Source organism: Crocodylus porosus, unplaced genomic scaffold, assembly GCF_001723895.1.
Source record: "Crocodylus porosus isolate Cpor-Errol unplaced genomic scaffold, CroPor_comp1, whole genome shotgun sequence".
NCBI lineage: Eukaryota > Metazoa > Chordata > Crocodylia > Crocodylidae > Crocodylus > Crocodylus porosus.
Genome location: NW_017728928.1, coordinates 15,441,639 through 15,461,175, shown reverse-complemented (window position 1 = coordinate 15,461,175; position 19,537 = coordinate 15,441,639). Strand labels below are relative to the sequence as shown.

Genomic DNA, 19,537 nt, shown 5'->3' with positions numbered 1-19,537 from the left:
CAGACATCTGACTCCCCAGGTACCTCTCCACTTTTACCTTGGCTGCTACATCTCCCTTCCCCATCCCCACCCCAGCCTGTCCCTCACCCACTGACTCCTCAATTTACATCTTTACTGACCGGCTTCCTTGTACGCATACCAGCCTTTAGCGTCTTTATTCTTCATTCTGTCCAGGAAGAACACGCGCTAAACTTCCTCAACCTGATGAAGGGTTTTTAAACGCAAAAGCTTGTTAAGATATTTTTGTTTTCCAACTGTTTAGTTAGTTAAACAAAAGATATCAGATTTACCCAAAGAAATCAAGCTTCAGCAATTCGAGATGAAGTGACCACCCCCCAACCGGGGAACACGCACAACACAAGCAGATTCTCCCATGCTTGTTGGCTCCCCAACTTCAGCCCCTCAGAGTTGCCTTACTGTCTGCAGTTTGATTTCCACAGAGCCCAGCTACACCTGCGAATTAAAACTGGATAGAAACCAGCTATAGAGTTGTTACACCTTTTCAGGCACTAACTTTATAGCTGGCTGGCTCTTTTTACAGCTGGATAGGCATTTTTATCATGTGATAATTACTTTGCACACATTACTGGTCTAAATGTGTTTCACAATTAATTCACTAATTGAGTGATAATTACTTTCCACTTGTGGCCAGTCTCACTTTGCACATGTGGCTGGTCTAATTTTATTGTGCAGTTAACTAGTTAATTGTGTAGTATGTATAACTTCTGGCAGGGGCCCCAGTTGGGAACCTGAGGACTTCCTTCAGGGAACCTCTCTCCCTGCTATGACCTGGGTCAGACTGACTTCTCAAATCATGAGCCAGGCTTATATGGCCCCTAGGCTCAGTCCCTTCAGTCACCTACACATTATGGGCAAAGAGCTTTCTTACCTAATCAGCAGGCCTGTACCATATTGTTCCCAGCACCTTCAGTTCTGAGAAAAGAGATACCTAGACCAAAACAAGCAATGTTTGACTATGGGCTTAATCTGGCTTTCACTGAAGCTAATGGGAAAACTCCTGCTGAATTTAGTGGGATAGGTTCACTGGAACAAGAAAATATAAGAAAAATGAATCAGTGCTTCAAAATCAAGCCACCTAAAGACAATGCCTACATATGAAAGAGAATACCTTCTTAAGCCAGAGATAAACAACTTGGTTGTGAAGCAAATTAAGAATTATTTTAAGAGGAAGAGAAATTTGTAGTCTGAGGATATGAAAGTTTAAGGTCCTCTCAAACCTTGTGGCTCCAGATGGTTAATGTTGATAAGGCCATCTGTAGCCAACGACAGACAAGGGAATGATGTGCCTAGGATGTTATTCGGTTGTTCTTGCCTCCCCAAATGACCAGATATCCATTTATAGCTGGGTGTTGGGGGGTATGCACAACATGGCCTTGGCCCTCTCCTGCCTGATGTCCTACCAGAGTACGTTTTCATTGTGAAGTCAACACTATCATCAATCTCCAGTGTTATGCCCTCACCTGCCATGCCTTTAACTTTCAAGTGGTGGGAGCTGATTATGTCAGCTAATGGGGTCCTAGCCTGTCCCTTGGAGGACTCCTTCATGGAGCTTCACCTCTCCTTCCACCCCACCTTTACTGCATCCTGGATGTTATATGTCTGGGTCTTCATGTCGCACAATTGTATGTGAAGCTGTGAAGAGTCACTTTCTTGCATGTTATTGGCATGAAGGCCCGTGTAGTTGTCCCTCACTAGATTATGCAAACAAATATGAAGACATTAAACTCTGTTCCCATCTACTGGCTTGCACTCAGGAGACAAACTCCACCCAAATTCATTCACAAAGGATCCACAGCTTAATAGATTCAGATCAACTCATCATTCATCCAAAGTACATAACTCAATCAACCTTAATCAGTTCATTAAGTCAGTCACCTAAAATGAATTCATAGTTCCATAAATAAGCCCCGCTAACCCTGTGGTGAGCCTGGGCATAGGGAACTTCATAGGGAAAAGCTGATGCCCTCAATTACAGGGAAACTCCTGCAGGGGAAAACCATCCCTGTTCTTGAATCAACTTCAACCAATCTTGCCTGCCTCACTGGGAACAAACTGGATTTCTACAATCAGGATCCCCCATCCTATTAACATTTCTTAACCTCAAACTGCAGCAATCAATTTAGCAGGCTCGCACACAGTTCTGACCTTCTGCCTATGCAGTTGAGAGCCCTGCTTTTTGCTTTAAAGATCCAGGCTCCTTGTTACCTAGCCAGCATAACAGTTTGTTGGTGTCATCTCCTGCTTTAGTCCCTGCTGCTTAAGCCCCTGTTGGGTTGGAGAAATCTGGCTCCTTGGAGCTGTGCTCCCATGTTTTTTACAGTGGTCCTCTGACCACTCCCGCCAATCGTCACACTCTAGTTTCCTGCATGTTGCTGTGGGTCACCGCGGATGGGAGAGCCCCTGCATCTCCCTCCCTGGGACACAGAGGTCTCTCCCTGGCTGCCTCTCCAGGGCTGGAAGTAGCTGGCTCAGAGCTTCTGCCATCAATCCAGAGGGAATGCTGACTGCAGAACCGGTGTCGGACACTCCCTAGCCCAGCAGGGCTTTCCCTTGCACCTGTGGTGAGTATTGATTTCAGTTTTCAGAGTTTCCTCCCTGCACTACACTTCTCCCTTTGCACTGGGTTAATTAGGGCAGCATTTGCATGAGTTCAGGAAAGGACTCACGCCTCTGGACCTGTAGCCATATACTTTAACTTCCCTGCTATTGTACCTATACATTAAAATGATTTTAAAAACATGTTAATAATGTGAGCGGGTTATGAAATCTGTGTTTAGATTCATCTCAAACAAGTGTAGTAAGAGAAATCTTACCAACATTTCCCAGTAGGGGATGCTCTAGTATTACTCTCTCGGGAAATTTAGAAAGAACTGTACTTCTCAGAAGAGAGACAAAAGGGGTATGTGGAAGAAGAAAAAAATCCTAGCTGTTGTCCTCTCTCGACCCTCTGTTTCAATGCTTGGACATGATGTTCCTGGTACCCAACCTAATAAAACCACCCACAATATTGCCACTGTCTATGGAGTTGAATTATTCTAGGTAAAGAAGGGAAATTTGGAGAAAAATAGTCCAACTTCTAAGTTGCCCCAAAATGGCACAGGGGTGCTATCTTGTTCCAGTTCTTTTTCCTAAGTTTATAGCTGTTTTTAGTGAAGAGATTTTTTTTCTTTTCTCTAGGGGGGAGAGAGCTTAGATTCTCCTCTCTAGGCTAAAACGGTTGTTAGAGACCCAGAACCGAACCAGGGAAGCAGTCCTCATTTTAAAGTCTCTTTGTAAGGGAATTTTGGCTAACTATGAGATTTTGCTATATGCCCTTTAGTTGTGGGCCATAGATTCATAGGAAAGTAGGACTGGAAAGGACCTCACAAGGCCATCTAGTCCAGTCCCCTGCTCACAGCAGGAACAACCACCAACTAGACTAGCCCAGTCAAGTGTCTGTCTAACCTGCTCTTGAAAATGTATGCATGGGTGGCAAGATGTAACGGGGTCAGAGTTCAATCACGCAACTTTGTAGGGTTTCTAAGACCTGTTGCCACACCTGGAAAGCCAAGAACTGGCTTCCATAGCTGAGGCCCATTGCAATTTTGCTGGCCATCCAAGGTAACCCAGAATGGGATGTTCTCTCATCCAAGCTCAAATGGGAGCTTTTTCTTGGGGGAGGTTGGTATTTTCATATACAGAACCAGAAATTTTTTTACTAGTAAGTGTAACCACAGAATCTTCTCATGTGGTGTTTGTGTAAATGAGCATTTTTCTCATTGACAGTTGTGTGAAATGTAATTTGAAGATGAAGGTGCAGGTTCTTCAACAGAAGCATGGTAGGAAACTGTGGGTGTGAGGAGTGACGTTAGGACAATGATGTGCATGCCTCTTTAGGTGTAACTCCCCTTCTTCTTCATTTTCACAATCTGTCTGCGTTATTGACGTAACGAAGATCAAGAACTAGGCTGATCTGGGAAAATGGTCCGGACGTCAATTGTTTCATTTTTATGTCTCTCGTTTCTACTTCTCTTATGTTTCCCAGTTCAGAATGGTATGTACTTGATATTCACTATTCCATCTCACTTGGTTCTCTGTGCTTCTGTGTTGTTTTTCTTTTGTGTCTTGAAATGAAACGGGTCAAATCCACCATAAATATAAGCAGGCATAATTTAGTTGTTGCAGTGAATTTGTGTGTCTTTTTTTTTAACTTCAGGAAAAGGATTTTTAAGATGGAGGAAGAAAAAAAATGAACAATAAGAATAAGTAGAAGAATTATACAGTAAGGATAAGTTTAACTTGGTATGCTTTTTCCACCCAAATACTATTTAATAGCAAAAGAAGTGTCAGCCTTTTCCTAGTAACTTAACTTGTTTATGCAGTAAAAACTGCAGAACATAGCCAGCAATGGTGTAATCTAGAGAATAATTTAAAAATTGTCCTGGGACTAACAGATTTCTACAAAATAATTATTCATCAAGTAGCTTGGACAAATAATGTAAAGATTGCTTACTTTAGGTCGGGATTGGCTGATACTATAGGATAAAAATATAAAAAATAGTTGATAATCAGTTCAGTAAATGATACTAATTTTGATCATCAGTTAAAAGCGCAACACAATTGGGAACATATTAGTGAAGACAAATCAGAGCTTGATATTAATGTCACTCTGTTATAGCTATTAACAGGTTGTCATTTTATTTATTGCACCAACCTGAGTCATAGCCAGGGGAAAAGTGATCATATTTGAAGTGATCATCTATAAGAATTTGAAACATAAAAAGGTTCTTGGTTATGATTCCTAGGAAGATAATGTTTATTTTCCATAATCTTCCTGCTTTGTCTTCCTGAATTACACATGACAATAAAGGCAGCTCTCTACAGACCAAAATGCCTGAATGATAAATTGTAATACAGTCAGTTGGATGATTTGTTATAAATAATATTTGGCACAAATATAGTTGCTTTTCTTAACAAAGTTATTCAGTAACTGGTGCCAATATATAAATATAATTCTTAAGAGCTCTCAAAACAGTTCGGACAAATTATTTTCAGACTGTTTACCAGTTGCAGACCAGTCATTTTGCCACTTTATTGTTTCTTTCTTACTTGGATTGATCAGCTACATCACATAGCCTTGTGTCTACTTCCAGAATGGACAGAGACTAGCAATGAACAGGTAAGAAATAATACATCTGCAGGCACAATTTTTCAGGTGAATAATGAATTGTATTAACATTTCTGATATTGTGGGGACCTGCAGAATATCTGCTAAAGGCCCAAATGCTAAGGATTACACAGTATTTTAGTCCTCTGAATCAGTGTGACCAAAAGTCAGCACTTGCTGTCATGAAATTTCTCTTTCTTCACTCTTTCTTTACCCACCTTCAAGGAAAAGCCATAAAATGGTTGATAATAACTAATAGGCTGGTGGTGGGAAGGACTGGTGAGCTGGTATGTAGTTTAGTTTCTCGGAGGTAAGGGAACATCAGTTTCTGTCTTACACACATGGATAAACTATGGGTTTTTTAAACAATTCTGTTTTCCCTGCTAGGCACATAAAATAAAGGGTTTGGGTAAACAGGAGAAACTATGAATCAAAATCTTTCCTCTGTAGGTCACTTCCCAAGATGAGGAGAGAGACTTCACTAGCCTGAATTTGCAGAACAATCTTCTATAACAGGGGTAGACAACCTCCGGCACAGGTGCCAGAGCATGACATGCAGCAACGTTTTGCTTGACGTGGATGGTGGGGAAGGGGCTGGGGCTGCACTGCCACAACAAGGATCAGGCTCTTGCAACTCCCCCACTGTCTGCCCCTAGCACACTAACGTTTTACAAGTCAAGTTTGTGTGTGCTTTTGGCGCTCTGCCCAAAAATGTTGCCTCCCCCTGCCCTGTGAAGTCTGGTCTTGAGGTCTGGTTTGTTCTCCACGCGGAACAGGTTGATAGTGAAACCTTCATTGACTTCAAATTCACTGGATCTTACATATTTACACCAGGGGCACACATACACATATATACACACACATGTCCTGCTTTTCCTGCATTACTGTTGGATTCCCCAGCCATTCTGTCGTCTTTGGTTAGAAAAGCTACTCCAATACCTATGCCGCCTGGTGTTTTGGCAGTTCAATGGATCAGTGTTTTGTTTCAAAAGTACCGTTCCCTTCCGTCTCGTCGAAACAACAGTTTTTTTGAAGTATCGATCACTGAAGTTTCAATGTTTTGCCCAGGCTATAATAGGAAGTGCAAAATTGGAGGAGGAGCAGCCTCTCCTGATCGTAGGCAGATCGGGGCCTGCACCCCTCCCAGGGGTGTGGGCAAGAGGCTGCTGCTGCCACCACCCTGGGAGCTGAGCCAGTGGGAGGCAAAGCACAGCCCATGAACCGTACCCTATCCGCCTCCACCAGGCTTCAAGCTGCTGGATACCCAGGCTGGTGCAGGCAGGGGAAACTTTCGAAATGTTTTGACTGGCCTTGTTTCATTTTGAGACTGTGTTGATTTTGCTGTTTCAAGCTCAAAACAGTGTTGAAATGAAACAGTGGTGAAATTTCACACAGCCCTAATAGCTCCCTTGAAGTCTCATTCAGCACAAACACTTTTGGAAAACAATACCATATTCACATTTTTAAATCCATCTTACATTCTTTTACGTATGTAAATGGATAGAACAGCTGTAATGTATGCACATGAGGGTGAATAAGCCAAGACAAAAGCCAAATGTCAAAGAAACCTTTTAAAGTACATTTTCTCTCTTTAGAAGAAGAGATTGCAAGGTCTCTAGAGAACCTGTTTGCTGCAGACATTTGTCTGGTTCTGGAATGAATCATCACATAGGATTATTAAGATGAGCTGTGCGAAATTACAAGGGTTTAATTTAAAAGTGGTTTGTTGGTAGGTTTTGCTATATTGATGTTTGCACATCTCCCTCCTAGTTTGTTCCACACTCTCATTCCTTGAGTTTCAATCTGAGTTCAGGGATCACATCTTAGCCAAATTCAGTAGTTTGGATTTGTTTTGTTTATCTTGGTTCCAGAAGCTCTAGGAAGCCTGAAATGCCTCATTTGCAACTGATTGCCATAAACTGAGCTTGCCATAATGTGGCTTCTGAATGGTGCAAAAAATGAAAAGCGTTTTCTTCTTTTCCTCCTCCCTTTGACCCAGCTCTCTGCAGCTTCCTAATATCTATAGAGAATGGGCAGATGAATTTTCCCAAGCTCCACATTGGGAAAAGCCAGATTTGGAAATGCCTCTGTAGGTCAGAGTCTGGTTTAGGTATTGTGTCACCCATCTCGAAATGCATCAAACTGTGATGTGGAGTAAGGCAGCTGTTTAGCAGCACACAGGAATATTACTCCCCTTTAGAATAAATAGGTACATATCGACACCATAAACTGACTGTGCCAGATAGCAGTGGTCAAATAAGCCAGCATAAATCCTATCTTTAAAACAGAAAAAAGGAAGGCAGAGAATTACAGGCCACTTAGGCTGACTTCAACACCCAGGAAGTTACTGGAGTAACTTATAAAGACTATGATCTGTGAATGTCTGGAGGAGATCACAAGCATCCCGCATAAATTTGTTAAGAACAAATCATGCCAAAGCAACTGGATCACCTCCTTAGACAAATCATCTAGTTGGGTGAATGAATCATAGAAAGTTAAGGTTGGAAAGGACGTCAGGAGTCACCTAGTCAAACCCCCTGCTGAAAGCAGGACCATCCCCAACTAGATCATCCCAGCCAGGACTTTGTCTACCAGGTCCTAAAAACTTGTAAGGGTGGAGATTCCACTACCTCTCTGGGTAGCCTCTTGCACTGTTTGACTACTCTTCTCATGAGAGTGTTTTCCTTAATATCTAACCTAAACTTCCTTTGCTGCAACTTCAGACCATTGCTCCTTTTTCCGTCATCTGCCACCCCTGAGAACAGTCTGGCTCCATCCTCTTTGGAACCCCCCTTCAGCTAGATGAAGGCTGCTATTAAATCCCCACTCAGTCTTCTCTTCTCCAGACTAAATAAGCCCAATAGCCTCTCCACATACAACATATTCCTCAGCCTTCTAACCATTTTTATTGCCCTCCACTGGTTTCTTTCCAATTTGGCTACATCCTTTCTCTAACGGGGGTCCCAAAACTGGACACGGTACTCCAGTTATGGCTTCACCAGTGCTGAACAGAGGGAAATAATCATTTCCTTTGATCTGTTGGCAATGCTTCTTCTCATGCAGCTTACTCTACCACTAGCATTCTTGGCAACAAGGGCACACTGTTGGCACATATTCTGTTTGTAGTCCCCAGATAATTGTCTGAAGAGCTGCTGCTTGGTCAATCAGCTCTCAGCGTGGGATTGTTCCACTTTAAGTGCAGGACTTTGCACTTGTCCTTATTGAACCTTGTGACATTTCTTTTGGTCCAATCTTCCAATTTGTCTGGGTCTCTCTGAATCCTAGCCCTACCCTTGAGCGTATCTACTCCTCCTCCTCCCAGCTTGGTATCATCCACAAACTTCCTGAGGGTGCAATCTATGCCATCTTCCAGGTTGTTGATGAAGATATTGAACAAAACTGGCCCCAGGACTGACCCTGGGGCACTCCACTTGATACTGTCTGCTGGTTAGACATGGAACCATTTATTACTACCCTCTGAGCCTGATGTTCCAGCCAGCTCTCAATTCACCTTACAGTCCATTCATCTAACCCATACTTCCTTAGCTTGCTTGCGAGAATGTTGTGGGAGATCATATCAAAGGGATGAAAGGAATTGAGTGGACACAGTGTACTGGATCTAATAAGGTTTTGATAAAGTGCAGTGTGACCTTATCATTGTGCTTAGGGTTGGAAGGGACCTAAACAGGTCATCAGGTCTGACCTGCTGCCCTGGGAAGGAACAGGTGTCAGGGTCATATCACCCCAGCCAAATATATGTCCAGCCTCTTCTTGAAGACACCCAAGGTAGGAGAGAGCACCACCTCCCTTGGGAGCCCATTCCAGAGCCTGGCAGCCCTAACTGTAAAGCAATGTCTCCTGTAGTCCAGCCTGAACCCTCTCTCTAACAATTTGTGGCTGTTAAGCCTAGTAACCCTGGGTGGTGCCTGGGAGAACAAGAGCCTCCCCCAATTCCTGCTGGTCCCCCTGGTGAGTTTGTAAATGGCCACTAGATCCCCCCCTCAGCCTTGTCTTGTGGAGGCTGAAGGTTCAGGCCCCTTAGCCTCTCTTCTTGGGGCCTGCCCCACTGCCCCTTGACCATGTTCCTCTGGACCCTCTCAATGCTAGCCACATGCCTCTTGAAGTACGGTGCCCAGAACTGGATGCAGTACTCCAGCTGCGGCCTGACCAATGCTGCACAGAGAAGAGCAATCATCTCCCTGGACCTGCTTGTGATGCATCTGTAGATGCACAACAAGGTGCAGTTAGCCTTACTGACCACTTCCTTGCGTTGACCTTCTCGTATGCAAACTGGAAAAATGTGCTAGATAAAATTACTGCAAGGTGGATGTATATAATCAATAACCATAAACCAAGGATACTTAAAAATGAATCTGTGTCAGAGACATGAACCTATCCCAAAAGCAGGAATGTTGGTTTGTTCATGGAGTGTCATACAGATATTTAATAATGTATGATTTGTAGCTAATGTTAAAGTGTGTTCAGTTTTATCATTTTACTGTTTGTATGACCTCCACTATTTGATAAGAATGTATTTTTGTATTTTTTTAATAAGGCCGGGATTGGGCAAAATGGTAATGATTGAGTTAAGTATTTCTCTCCAGACAATACTATTCACATATCTGAAGAGATCACATACAGGGCTATGTCATCTGCTCTGAGGACTCCCCACATCCCAAAATACGGTGTTGGAGGAGTGGTGGCAATGCTGTCACAGCTCTGCTGCCACCAAGTTTCCCTGGGAGCCCCAGCAGCAGAATGACTTGGCTCCTCAGGCTATTATTTCCTGTCTCCTCCATTTTCCACTTTTAAAAGACTGATCCTAACGTTGTTCTTTTCCAGCCTTCTATGATATGTGACAGAATCTGCTTTTACTTTATTTCTCACTTATTATATGCACCTCAATTCTCATCAGCTGGTTTTGGGTGGAAAGGTATGTGTTGTATGCAAGAACCTATAGTAGTTTGCCCAGGGCAGTTGTGGAATCTTCTTCACTGGATGCTTTCAAGAGAAGGCTGAATAAGCATCGGGCAGGGCGGACTTAGGAGTAGCATTCCTGAATTCCTGCATAGGTGGTTGGTCCAGATGACTCTTGATTGTATAAATCTAAGCTTTTGATTAGCTTGCTGGCAGTGCTGTGGGAAGGCAGCCACCCTGCTTCCAGTGGGAGCACAGCAGCAAGGCATGGTTAGGTTCACTGCTGCCTGGCACAGTAGTTCTGTGATGAAGACATTTCTGACGTGGAGAAATGACCACGTCCCATTAAGGCTTCCAAGGAAATTCTGTTAGGAAGAGTCTATTCTCTCCCATTGCTATGGCTTGGATTTAACATCCTGCTTTCAGAAAAGTACCATGGGATGGCTAGATACTATAAATATTCAGACTGTCTGGATTTTTCAACTTATCTGAAAGAAAACACTATCAGAAAAAATCACATCCTAAGGCAATATGGCAAGCATTTAATACTGGCAGAGAGAGAAGAATGTAACTCATAAGCAATGAACACTACTTCACACAATACCTAAAACAAGTGTTTCACAGATACCTCCCATCCAAAACTGACTTGGAGCAGCCATCCAGAAATGACCCGTGCACTGCCAGGACTGCGCAGTAACCACTATCCAATCAGAAGCATGTGTAGATGCATCCTGTTTAACTTAGTTTTTCCTTAAGTGCCAACTTGATCTCAGCAAATTATCTAAACACTCTGTAATCTGTTGTTTCTCTCTTCTGGCCTGCAGCATTCTTCCCTTGATGAAAATAATTGTGTTATGTATATGGTCACAATTAGGGCTGTGCGAGGCTTTGGACAGAGGTTCGATATGGAAAAGCTTGGGATGCTTTGGGGTCTCAAGCAGCATATCTGGGTCGAAGCGCTGGCTTCGTTAGGCTTCCTGAATTGGTTCGGAGATATGGCTGTAGGGTATAATGGGGGAGAAAATACAATATCTGTAACTTTTCTGTTTTTTGTCCAACTTGGATGAAATGTTTAGGGATGGTAGACTCTGCAGAGAGCATGAAGTCTTCCAAGTTTCAAGAAGATCAGTGTAGGGGTTTTGGGGGAACTGTACCCCAAATTCTTGAAAGTGAAACTCCTGTCATGTCTACGTGTTACAACATGAGGGGGTCAAAACTGTTGGGGTGGTAGCCTATGCTGAGGCCACAAAGCCTGCCAAGTTTCAAGCAGATTGGTGCAGGGGTTTGTGGGGAACTGGACCTCAAGCTGCAGACAAGCAAAACTTGTGCCATGGGTGACCCTGTTTGTGTTTAAGGTGCTGCAGGGATGGTGGCCCCTGCTGCGGCCATGAAGCCTGCCAGCTGTTGAGGAGATCAGTGCAGGGGGGTTCTGGGGCCCTGCACCCCTAGCTGCTGACAGACACAACTCGTGACATGGGTGCTTGTGGGACTGACTGTCTCGGTCTTGGGGCGTGGGAGACACTACTGCAGGCCTGGCTGCTAAGCTACCGTGTTACCAGTTACCAGTCAGTCATGATTCACTCAGGGACCAGCTCAATACACAGGACCTAGCTAAGGTAGCCAGTTCATTGCCATCAATTAGCACCTACAAAATGAGGCTAAGGAGTGGAAAGAATCAATACAGACAATCAACTGCCCCAAGACAGAGACTGTCAGTCCCACAAGCACCCACGTCACAAGTTGTGTCCCTCAGCAGCCAGAGGTGCAGGGGCCCAGAACCCAGAAGCCCTGCACTGATCTCCTTGCCAGCTGGCAGGTGTCATGGCCACAGCAGGGGCTAGCAAGCCTGCAGCTTTCAGCCCGTTGTGTCTTAACACACAGTGTCACCTATGTCATGAGTTTTGCCTGTCAGCAGCTAGGGGTGCAGGGCCCTAGAACCCCCATGTACCGATCTCCTCCACAGCTGGCAGGCTTCATGGCCACAGCAGGGGCCACCATCCCTGCAGCTGTCACCCGCTGCGCCTTAGCACACGCAGTGTCACCCATGGCACGAGTTTTGCTTGACCACAGCTTGAGGAGTAGTTCCCCCAAACCCCTGCACCAATCTTCTTGAAATGTGGCAGGCTTTATGCTCTTTGCAGAGTCTACCATCCCTGAAAATTTCATCCAAATTGGACAAAACCCAACAAAGTTATAGATATTTCATTGATTCCCCATTATACCCTATGGCTGGATCTCTGTGGCGACTCTGAAGCTTCGGAGCCTCTTTGGCCGGATGGAGGCGGAAACCTGGTCCGGCGCTCTGGACTGGGTCGCTGCCATCTGAAGTGGACTGATCTGAAGCCAGAGCAGATTGCTGCCGACTCACACAGGCCTAGTCACAATTAACCTCATTTTTAAAGTCTGAATCAAAAAAATGGATTTAATACTTCAGCCTTCTTTCTTTCATTGATTATTTGTTTTCCTTCTCTACTAAATAATAGAACTGGGCTTTTCTTGGTTTTCCTCCTACTTTTGATGCTGCCATAGAGCCTTTTAATTTTTTGCTTAACAGTTTCATTTCTAAATTATGTATCTCCTCATTACTGCATTGAGATGGAGGAAGTGAATACCATCCTGCATTCTTTGCTGAAATTCATTGAAGAAAGTCCCCAGTCAGACAAAACAGTTCACAGACCTGCAGTCAGTCCCCAAAGAAGATAAAGCCAGTGTGAAAATGTGCAAAATGGGTTATTATTTATTAAATATTTATAGGACTGTAGTAGAAAAACTGAGGCACAGAGATGAGGAGTGAACTAAAGGAAGGTTATAGGGCAAATTAGGGAGTGATCTGAGATTTACAGGAGATCCTTTTCTAAGAACAATTAATATGACTTGACTAAAGTTGTGAAGTTAAAGCCTATTAAATCCCCATACAGGTGCTCTCATACTTCATGAAGGAAGGCCACTTTGGCTGTGAATGAAAACATCCATCTCTGGGGGTAAACCTGCCTTAAATTGGCCCCATAACTTTAGTTCATTTATATTGGCTTTGCAGTATATCATTGTATAGACAGGCTGTAGGGTCATAACACAGTGCTGGCAACCATGGAGATATGGAGGCTGGGGATAACCAAGATGGTTTTAAGTCAGTCACACTGTCCCAATTGTAAATTGGTAAATGGTGGGGGAGGCAGGAAGGGGAGGGATACAGGGTGGGGGTTATGCTGAAGAGATCTCCTGGCTGAACCTAGACAGAGCTGCAATTCTGTCTAAATTTCTGAAGCCTCCCAGATCATCTGTATAGCTGCAGAACTTCATGCAGGCTATGAGCTTTTAGGAGTATGGTGCTTGTTGGTTTATATGGATGGGAAGTGCCATTCCAACTTTGAAAGGGCACTGAAGACAAAAAAGTCTTCAGGGATATAAATTTAATTGAATTTCCTGTTTTTTAGAGGCAAAGAAGACAATTATTGAACAGTCACCACCCTTTATCCGTGTCCCTGAAGGAGCTTCCATCAAGATGACTTGCTTGTTAAAAACTGAGGCTAAAGAAGAAGGGGTTTACTTGATGAGAGGTCGTGCAGCAGACGAGAAAGTGACTTATGTTTCAAAGGATGGAAATCGACCCTTTCCCAACTTTAATGGTCGTATTGAGGCCTCAGGACCAGCAAAAAACTTGACAATAACCCTGCAGCAGCTACGGCAAAGTGATTCAGGTTTATACTACTGCCTTGGTGTCATGCATGGTGCTGACCTCCCAGCTGCGAAGGGAACAGGCACCTTAGTAATAGTTACAGGTACTCTGCTTTTTTTCTATTCTCAATGAGAAACAAAGAACTGAAGTTAAATACAAATTAATTAACTTGAAAATAGGCACAAAATGGAGAGTCTGGCAGATGGTTAAATTATCGGGGGGTTTTGTTGGTACTTGGAATGATCATGGGGGAAATTTAAAAAGGGATAACTCCATTCCCCTCCCCCGCCATTTAGTCTTTATTACTTTCTCTGGTGGTGTTGTGTTTTGTATGTAAGCACCTCTTGAAAGGAGTGTTCCTGCATACACTCATAAAAGAGCATCCTACTTGGAAGCTTTTAACTACAGGTTCCCTCTGGAGATATAGATGAAATTGTGGTTAAAATACCAGCAGCTTGTTTATTCTGAAAGTTTTCAACACAGTATTTGTCAAAAACAGTAGAAGTACAATACAACTTCCATAGATAATCAAATCTAAAAAGTGACATAATGGGTGAGATCAATTATTCATCTAGCCCAGGATCCTGTTGCAACAGTGGCCAATAATAGATGCTATAGAGGGAGAACGTGAACAGTGTACGTCTAGAATGATCCATCCCCTATCATACTGTCCCTGGTTCCAACCATCGTTGGTTGATACCAGAAATTAGTTCCAGAAAGTCAACTACAGACTGATAATAAAAGGCAGCCAACACAGATTTGTCAGAAACAAAGCATGGCATCCTTCTCATAACAGCTATTAACACATTAGAAAACTGTTGCCATATTGCCATTTAGTCTTTTCTTTGCTAAACGACATCAAGGCAAGCCCTTCAGTCTTTCCTTATATAAGTCAGGTTTTCTAAACCTTTCGTAAGTTTTGCTGCTTGTCTGTAAGCTCTCTATCTTGTCTACAGCTTTCTTAATGGGCAATGTACAAAACGATACAATTCTCTCGTCTTCAATACCACATAGACCAGAATAACTACTGTCGGTAGCTAACATACAACGCTTGTTGATACGTCCTAGCAAGAGATTTTTTTTTTTTTCCCAACAGCTTCATCTTGTTGACTTATAACCTCCAAGCCCCTTTCTAAATGGCTGCCTCACCAGTCATTCTTTATTCTCCATTCTCACACCTAGTAGTAGTATTTAAATGCCTGTTTATGAAATTACATCTTGCTGATTTCAGACTATTTCTCCAGTTTTTCAGCATCATTTTAGATTTTGCTCTAGTCCTCCAAAATGTTTGAAACTGCTGTTACCTTGGGCCAGGTACAGACATTTCACGTTTACTAGTATAAGTGATTGGAAATCAGTCTATACCTGTAACAGAACAGAAGTTCGGCACACGTAGACTGATTTAAAAATGGCCGAACCTGGTTTACTTTTTCCCCCTGCCTCTCAGACCGAAGGGCAAATGTGTGTTCTGTTTGCTACCGATGTAAACTATGCCACTTACAGGAAACTGCATAACTTAGATTGATTCTGCTTTGGGCTTTTTGAATGTCTGTACCTAGCCCTGGTGTCATGCACTGATTTAATAAAGGTACTCTCTAGTCTATCATATCCATCATCAATGAAAGTACTGACTAGGACTGGGCACATGGAAGAACCTTGAGAGCAAACGCTGATGATACTCCTATAGAGATTTTTTTTGTTGTCCAAGGAGTTGTGCATCTGCATGGTAATCCAGACAGTATTTCTCTAATTTATGAATGAGAGTGTGATGTGGCACAGTGTCAAAAGTCTTTGTGAGAGTCAAGGTATATTATATCTACAGCTTCTTTCTAATCCATTAGGTTAGTTACCCTGTCAAAGGACATTATTTTGGTTTGATATATTTTGGACTTTGTTACTTAATTCTGGCTGTTTTTTATCGTGTTGTTTTCCCACAAGTGCTTATCAATTGATTATTTAACAATTTGTTTTAATATGTTTCTGGGAATCAAAGTTATGTTGACTGTCCATGCTCCACTGTTTCCACATTTTAAAAAACAGGTACTATGTGTGTCTTCTTTCTTCTGGGACCTACACGGTCTTTCATCAGTTCTCCAAGCTAATCACTAATGGTTCAGAGATTTTCAGCTAGCTGTATCTCAGGTACTTTAGGGTGTATTTCATCAGCCCCTGCCAACTTGATGTATTCAGATAAACTGGCTGTACTCTAGAGTGTATCTAAATATTCTAAATTAATTCTGTATCTCTTTTTTGGGTCTCTTTTCCATATCCTTGTTAATATTATTGCATTACGTGAATGCACTGGTTATCTCATTCAGACATACGTTTGCCTCAGTTCACAGTAGCTTAATTTTCCAAGGCAGAACTGAGACTAGTTTACTGGTGAATGGAAATATTCAGAGAGGAGTCTAATATGCCTTAACCTAAGCACATTAGCTTCATAGCTTTACATAATTTGTTTTAATTTTCTAAAGTACTTCTGTATAGAAAAGCTCTAAGGCTGTAATATAACTGAAAGCCCAGGGAGAGGTGTTGAAGCCAAAAATGACTAAGTCACAGGCCCATCCTTCCTAAGTTAGGTTTTGGGGAGGGACACTGAAGAGGCCTCGCTGCTGAGCTGAGACAGCCCTGCAAGTCTGTTTAAATTCCAGAAGCCTTGCAGAGAATCTCTACTGGCTTCAGTGTTTCATGGACGCTGTAAATGTTTAGAAATTTGTAGTTGTCATTTGTATGGTTGGGGGGGTGTCACTCTACTTCTAGCTAAACTACATCAAGGTAATTGTCTTTGAATTTCTCGGTTTTAGATCAAAATAAAATTACTGAAAAGTTGGAAGCCCCTATCAGTGGCCAGGAAGGAGACTCCATCAATATAATGTGTGCGACAGAAACTAAGGGGAAGGATGTAGAGGTCTACTTGATGAGACAATATGTAGATCCCAAGACAGTGATTCATATTCCAAATAATGGAGCTGCAGCCATCTCTTCGGCATTCACCAATCGCATTGAGTACTCGGGTCCACCAAACAACAGGACAATAACTCTGCAAGGGCTACAGCCAAATGATACAGATGTATATGTATGTGTTAGTGCTGTGCTTACTCCCAGTCCCTATATTGCGAAAGAAACAAGTACCATCGTGGTGGTTACAGGTACTGTGCTTTCTCCTCTTTAACTAAAAAATAAATATATGTTGGAAAGGGCAAGGGTTTTTGTGGGTGATGTCTTCTACTGGAGCAACTGCAGGGTTGGAGTACTCTTAGACAAGACCATCATGTCTACAACATCTCTCCAACACTACCTAAGTGTTGGAAAGTCTTTTAAATCCAAAGTGGACAAAAAACTGAGGGTGTGGTAGATCTTTAAAGTGTAGATCTAATGTGTCTGAACAGTCTGCCCTTCTTGAGAAAAGAATCGGTATTTTCAGCAGGAGTTCTGTCTCTTCATCTAAACACTTGTTCTCCATTTTATATTAAAATTATTGCTTATTGCTTCATACAGAGCACTGATCCCTGATCATGATTGTACTGGGCAATCAGCATCGTAAGAATGATGCCTACATCTTTTTCCCTTTAAGAGAGAAAATCACACAAATAGCTTCATTAGTAACCAGTTGGGTATGATTGCAGTAGAGCCAAGGGAATGGCAATGGTAACTCTGCTCAGACTAAATACCTTTGACCTTTTAGTTTCCTGGGTCAGAAGAGCTATGCAAAATGTTTCTCACAATGAAGTTGTCATATTGACTCCTCAGGTGCGTCACACACGCAAATGAAGAGTGCTGGTTGTATGCTGGCTTCCTGGTTGCCCTATGTCCTTGTCTCCTTGGGGTTGACCTTAATTTCCCTAGTTGGCTGTATCTTGCCACGTGTCAATGTAAGTATGCCTCTACTCAAATTCTTGATATACTTTAGATTTGGCAAATAAGAATAATCCCTGCTAGCAAAGCCAAATATTTTATATGGACTTTAAAAAAATATGAAGTCATAAAAACAAGATATCCTTATCTTCCTAAGCTCATTTCCCATCACTCTTTTTGTTGACTTCCCCTCTGATGTCATGTCTGTTGTTACACTGTAAAATTTTTGGGGCAGGGACTGTCCCACACATTTTTGTGCCAAAAAAATACTGTCAAAAGTTTGCCTGAGGCTCTTTAAACAACTCCTTAACAGGAAATTCCCTGCACCCATTGATGTCAGACAGCGTATGCAATTAGTGTCACAGAATGTCTTGGATGCACTGCACAAGCAAGGAGTTAAAGTCAAAAGTTCCCTAAGGACTTGAGTCCCTAATGAATATTAAAAAAAATCCTGAATGCCTGCCTGCTTTGTTTTGTAGATCAAGAAATACTTCCAAAAAGAACCAAACGCAGTTTATGAAGATATGGCCTCCAGCCGTACATACCGAGTGACAACCACAGACAACCTTTATGATAATTGTAAGTAGGTTCCTGACAGCTGGAAGTATGCACACATCAACAGTTCCTGTTCCATGTCTCATTAAGGACTCCTTGCTTTTCAGCACTGCAAGTCATATTGCACTGGAACTGACTTCTATTCTCAAAAAAACCCATTTTTTTCCTATGCTATTTTTCTTATCTTGATCAATCTTATAATCCACGATTTCAGAACTATTTTGTTTATAGAAGGTTTAGAGAAATTGGTGCATCTGTGCAAATAAGTGTGTACTGGGGCTGGTGGTATTAATTCCTGAAGTGCATATTCCACTTCCACAATATATACATAGTCTTGCTCTTTGGATTAGCAGCACACACATGCCTCAAACATAGGAAGTGAGAGAGTGTGAGAGATCCTGTTGTGGTCATTGGGAGGTACAGGCTTACTAAGGTCTTGGGTATCTTTATAAAGAAGGCAGGGTAGACTTGCAGCCTCAGCTACCCAAAGTGTATGTATATAGGTGCAGGTGTAAGTGTCGCTGTAGATCGCTCAATCTATAGCACAAGCTTTCATGAGTTGAGCTCACTTTATCAGGTGCTTCAGCTCAAGCAAGGTTGCAACACCCCCCCCCCCCAATCCTGCCTTCTAGTTAATTTCCAACTGACATGGCTATGTCCAGCTTTATAAAACCATAGATATATAAATGGCTGCATGTATGCATGAAATTCAGCATTTGCAACAAAATATCTAGAGCAGGTAAGAGGGGCTAAACATTCAACAGGAGAGAATTTGCATGGCAATATTATTCAAAACCTTTCTGACATGGAAACATATATTCAAGTGCTAGATTCATACTTGATGCCATTCCATGTAAGTTGGTCAAAGTTCCACAGAAATGAAGTTGCCCCTATAACCTATGTTACTGGTCTTGCTTCAGGTACTAGCAGGAAGGCTAGGATTCTTTGATTAGTGATGCAGTTAGAGGGGTGCTGCAGGAAGTTTTAGGATGTAAGTGAGGTGTAAGGAGATAAGCAGATAAGGGCAGACTCAAGATCTGGGACTTGCCTGAGGTTTGAGCTTTCCAGTCTTTAGGAAGGGAGAGGGTAAAAACCAATGGAGTCAGGCTTTTATTTTGCATTTTACTGAAGAAAGTGCTCTTGGACTTGGTTTTTAAAGGGGGAGGGCACTTTTCCCCTCAATGCTACGTTTCAGTTTTAGAGCAGGGTACACTTCAGAGGTGTTTAGGGCTCCCCCAGGCTCCCTTCTGCTTGTAGCTGGGGATGCTCAGCACTTCTGAGTGTCATAGTTTCATAGTAGCTAGAGTCGGAAGGGACCTAGGTAGATCATCTAGTCCGACCCCCTGCCTTGGCAGGAAAGAGCACCG

The 19,537-nt window shown here is 42.6% G+C and overlaps 1 protein-coding gene and 1 long non-coding RNA gene across 2 annotated transcripts in view; both read left to right on the top strand.

Moving 5' to 3' along the window:
* The first annotated feature begins 3,942 nt into the window (after window positions 1-3,942).
* Window positions 3,943-16,932, top strand: CD7 (CD7 molecule). Its single transcript, XM_019542820.1, has 3 exons — window positions 3,943-4,054; window positions 13,519-13,863; window positions 16,565-16,932. Exons 1-3 carry the CDS (start codon window positions 3,982-3,984, stop codon window positions 16,930-16,932), a joined length of 786 nt encoding a protein of 261 aa, XP_019398365.1. The 5' UTR covers window positions 3,943-3,981.
* A 123-nt stretch (window positions 16,933-17,055) lies between these two features.
* Window positions 17,056-19,537, top strand: part of LOC109315131 — a 4,710-nt gene continuing 2,228 nt past the window's right edge. The window contains exons 1-2 of the long non-coding RNA XR_002102435.1: window positions 17,056-17,632; window positions 18,095-18,194. This is a non-coding gene — a long non-coding RNA (uncharacterized LOC109315131). The remainder of the gene's footprint in view (window positions 17,633-18,094; window positions 18,195-19,537) is intronic.

Excerpts from the sequence above, each read along its gene's own strand:
- CD7 (XM_019542820.1), top strand. The coding sequence starts at position 3,982 with ATGGTCCGGACGTCAATTGTTTCATTTTTATGTCTCTCGTTTCTACTT. Across the intron at positions 4,055-13,518 it reads ATGTTTCCCAGTTCAGAATG|AGGCAAAGAAGACAATTATT; the intron begins GTATGTACTTGA and ends CCTGTTTTTTAG. Across the intron at positions 13,864-16,564 it reads CACCTTAGTAATAGTTACAG|ATCAAAATAAAATTACTGAA; the intron begins GTACTCTGCTTT and ends TCTCGGTTTTAG.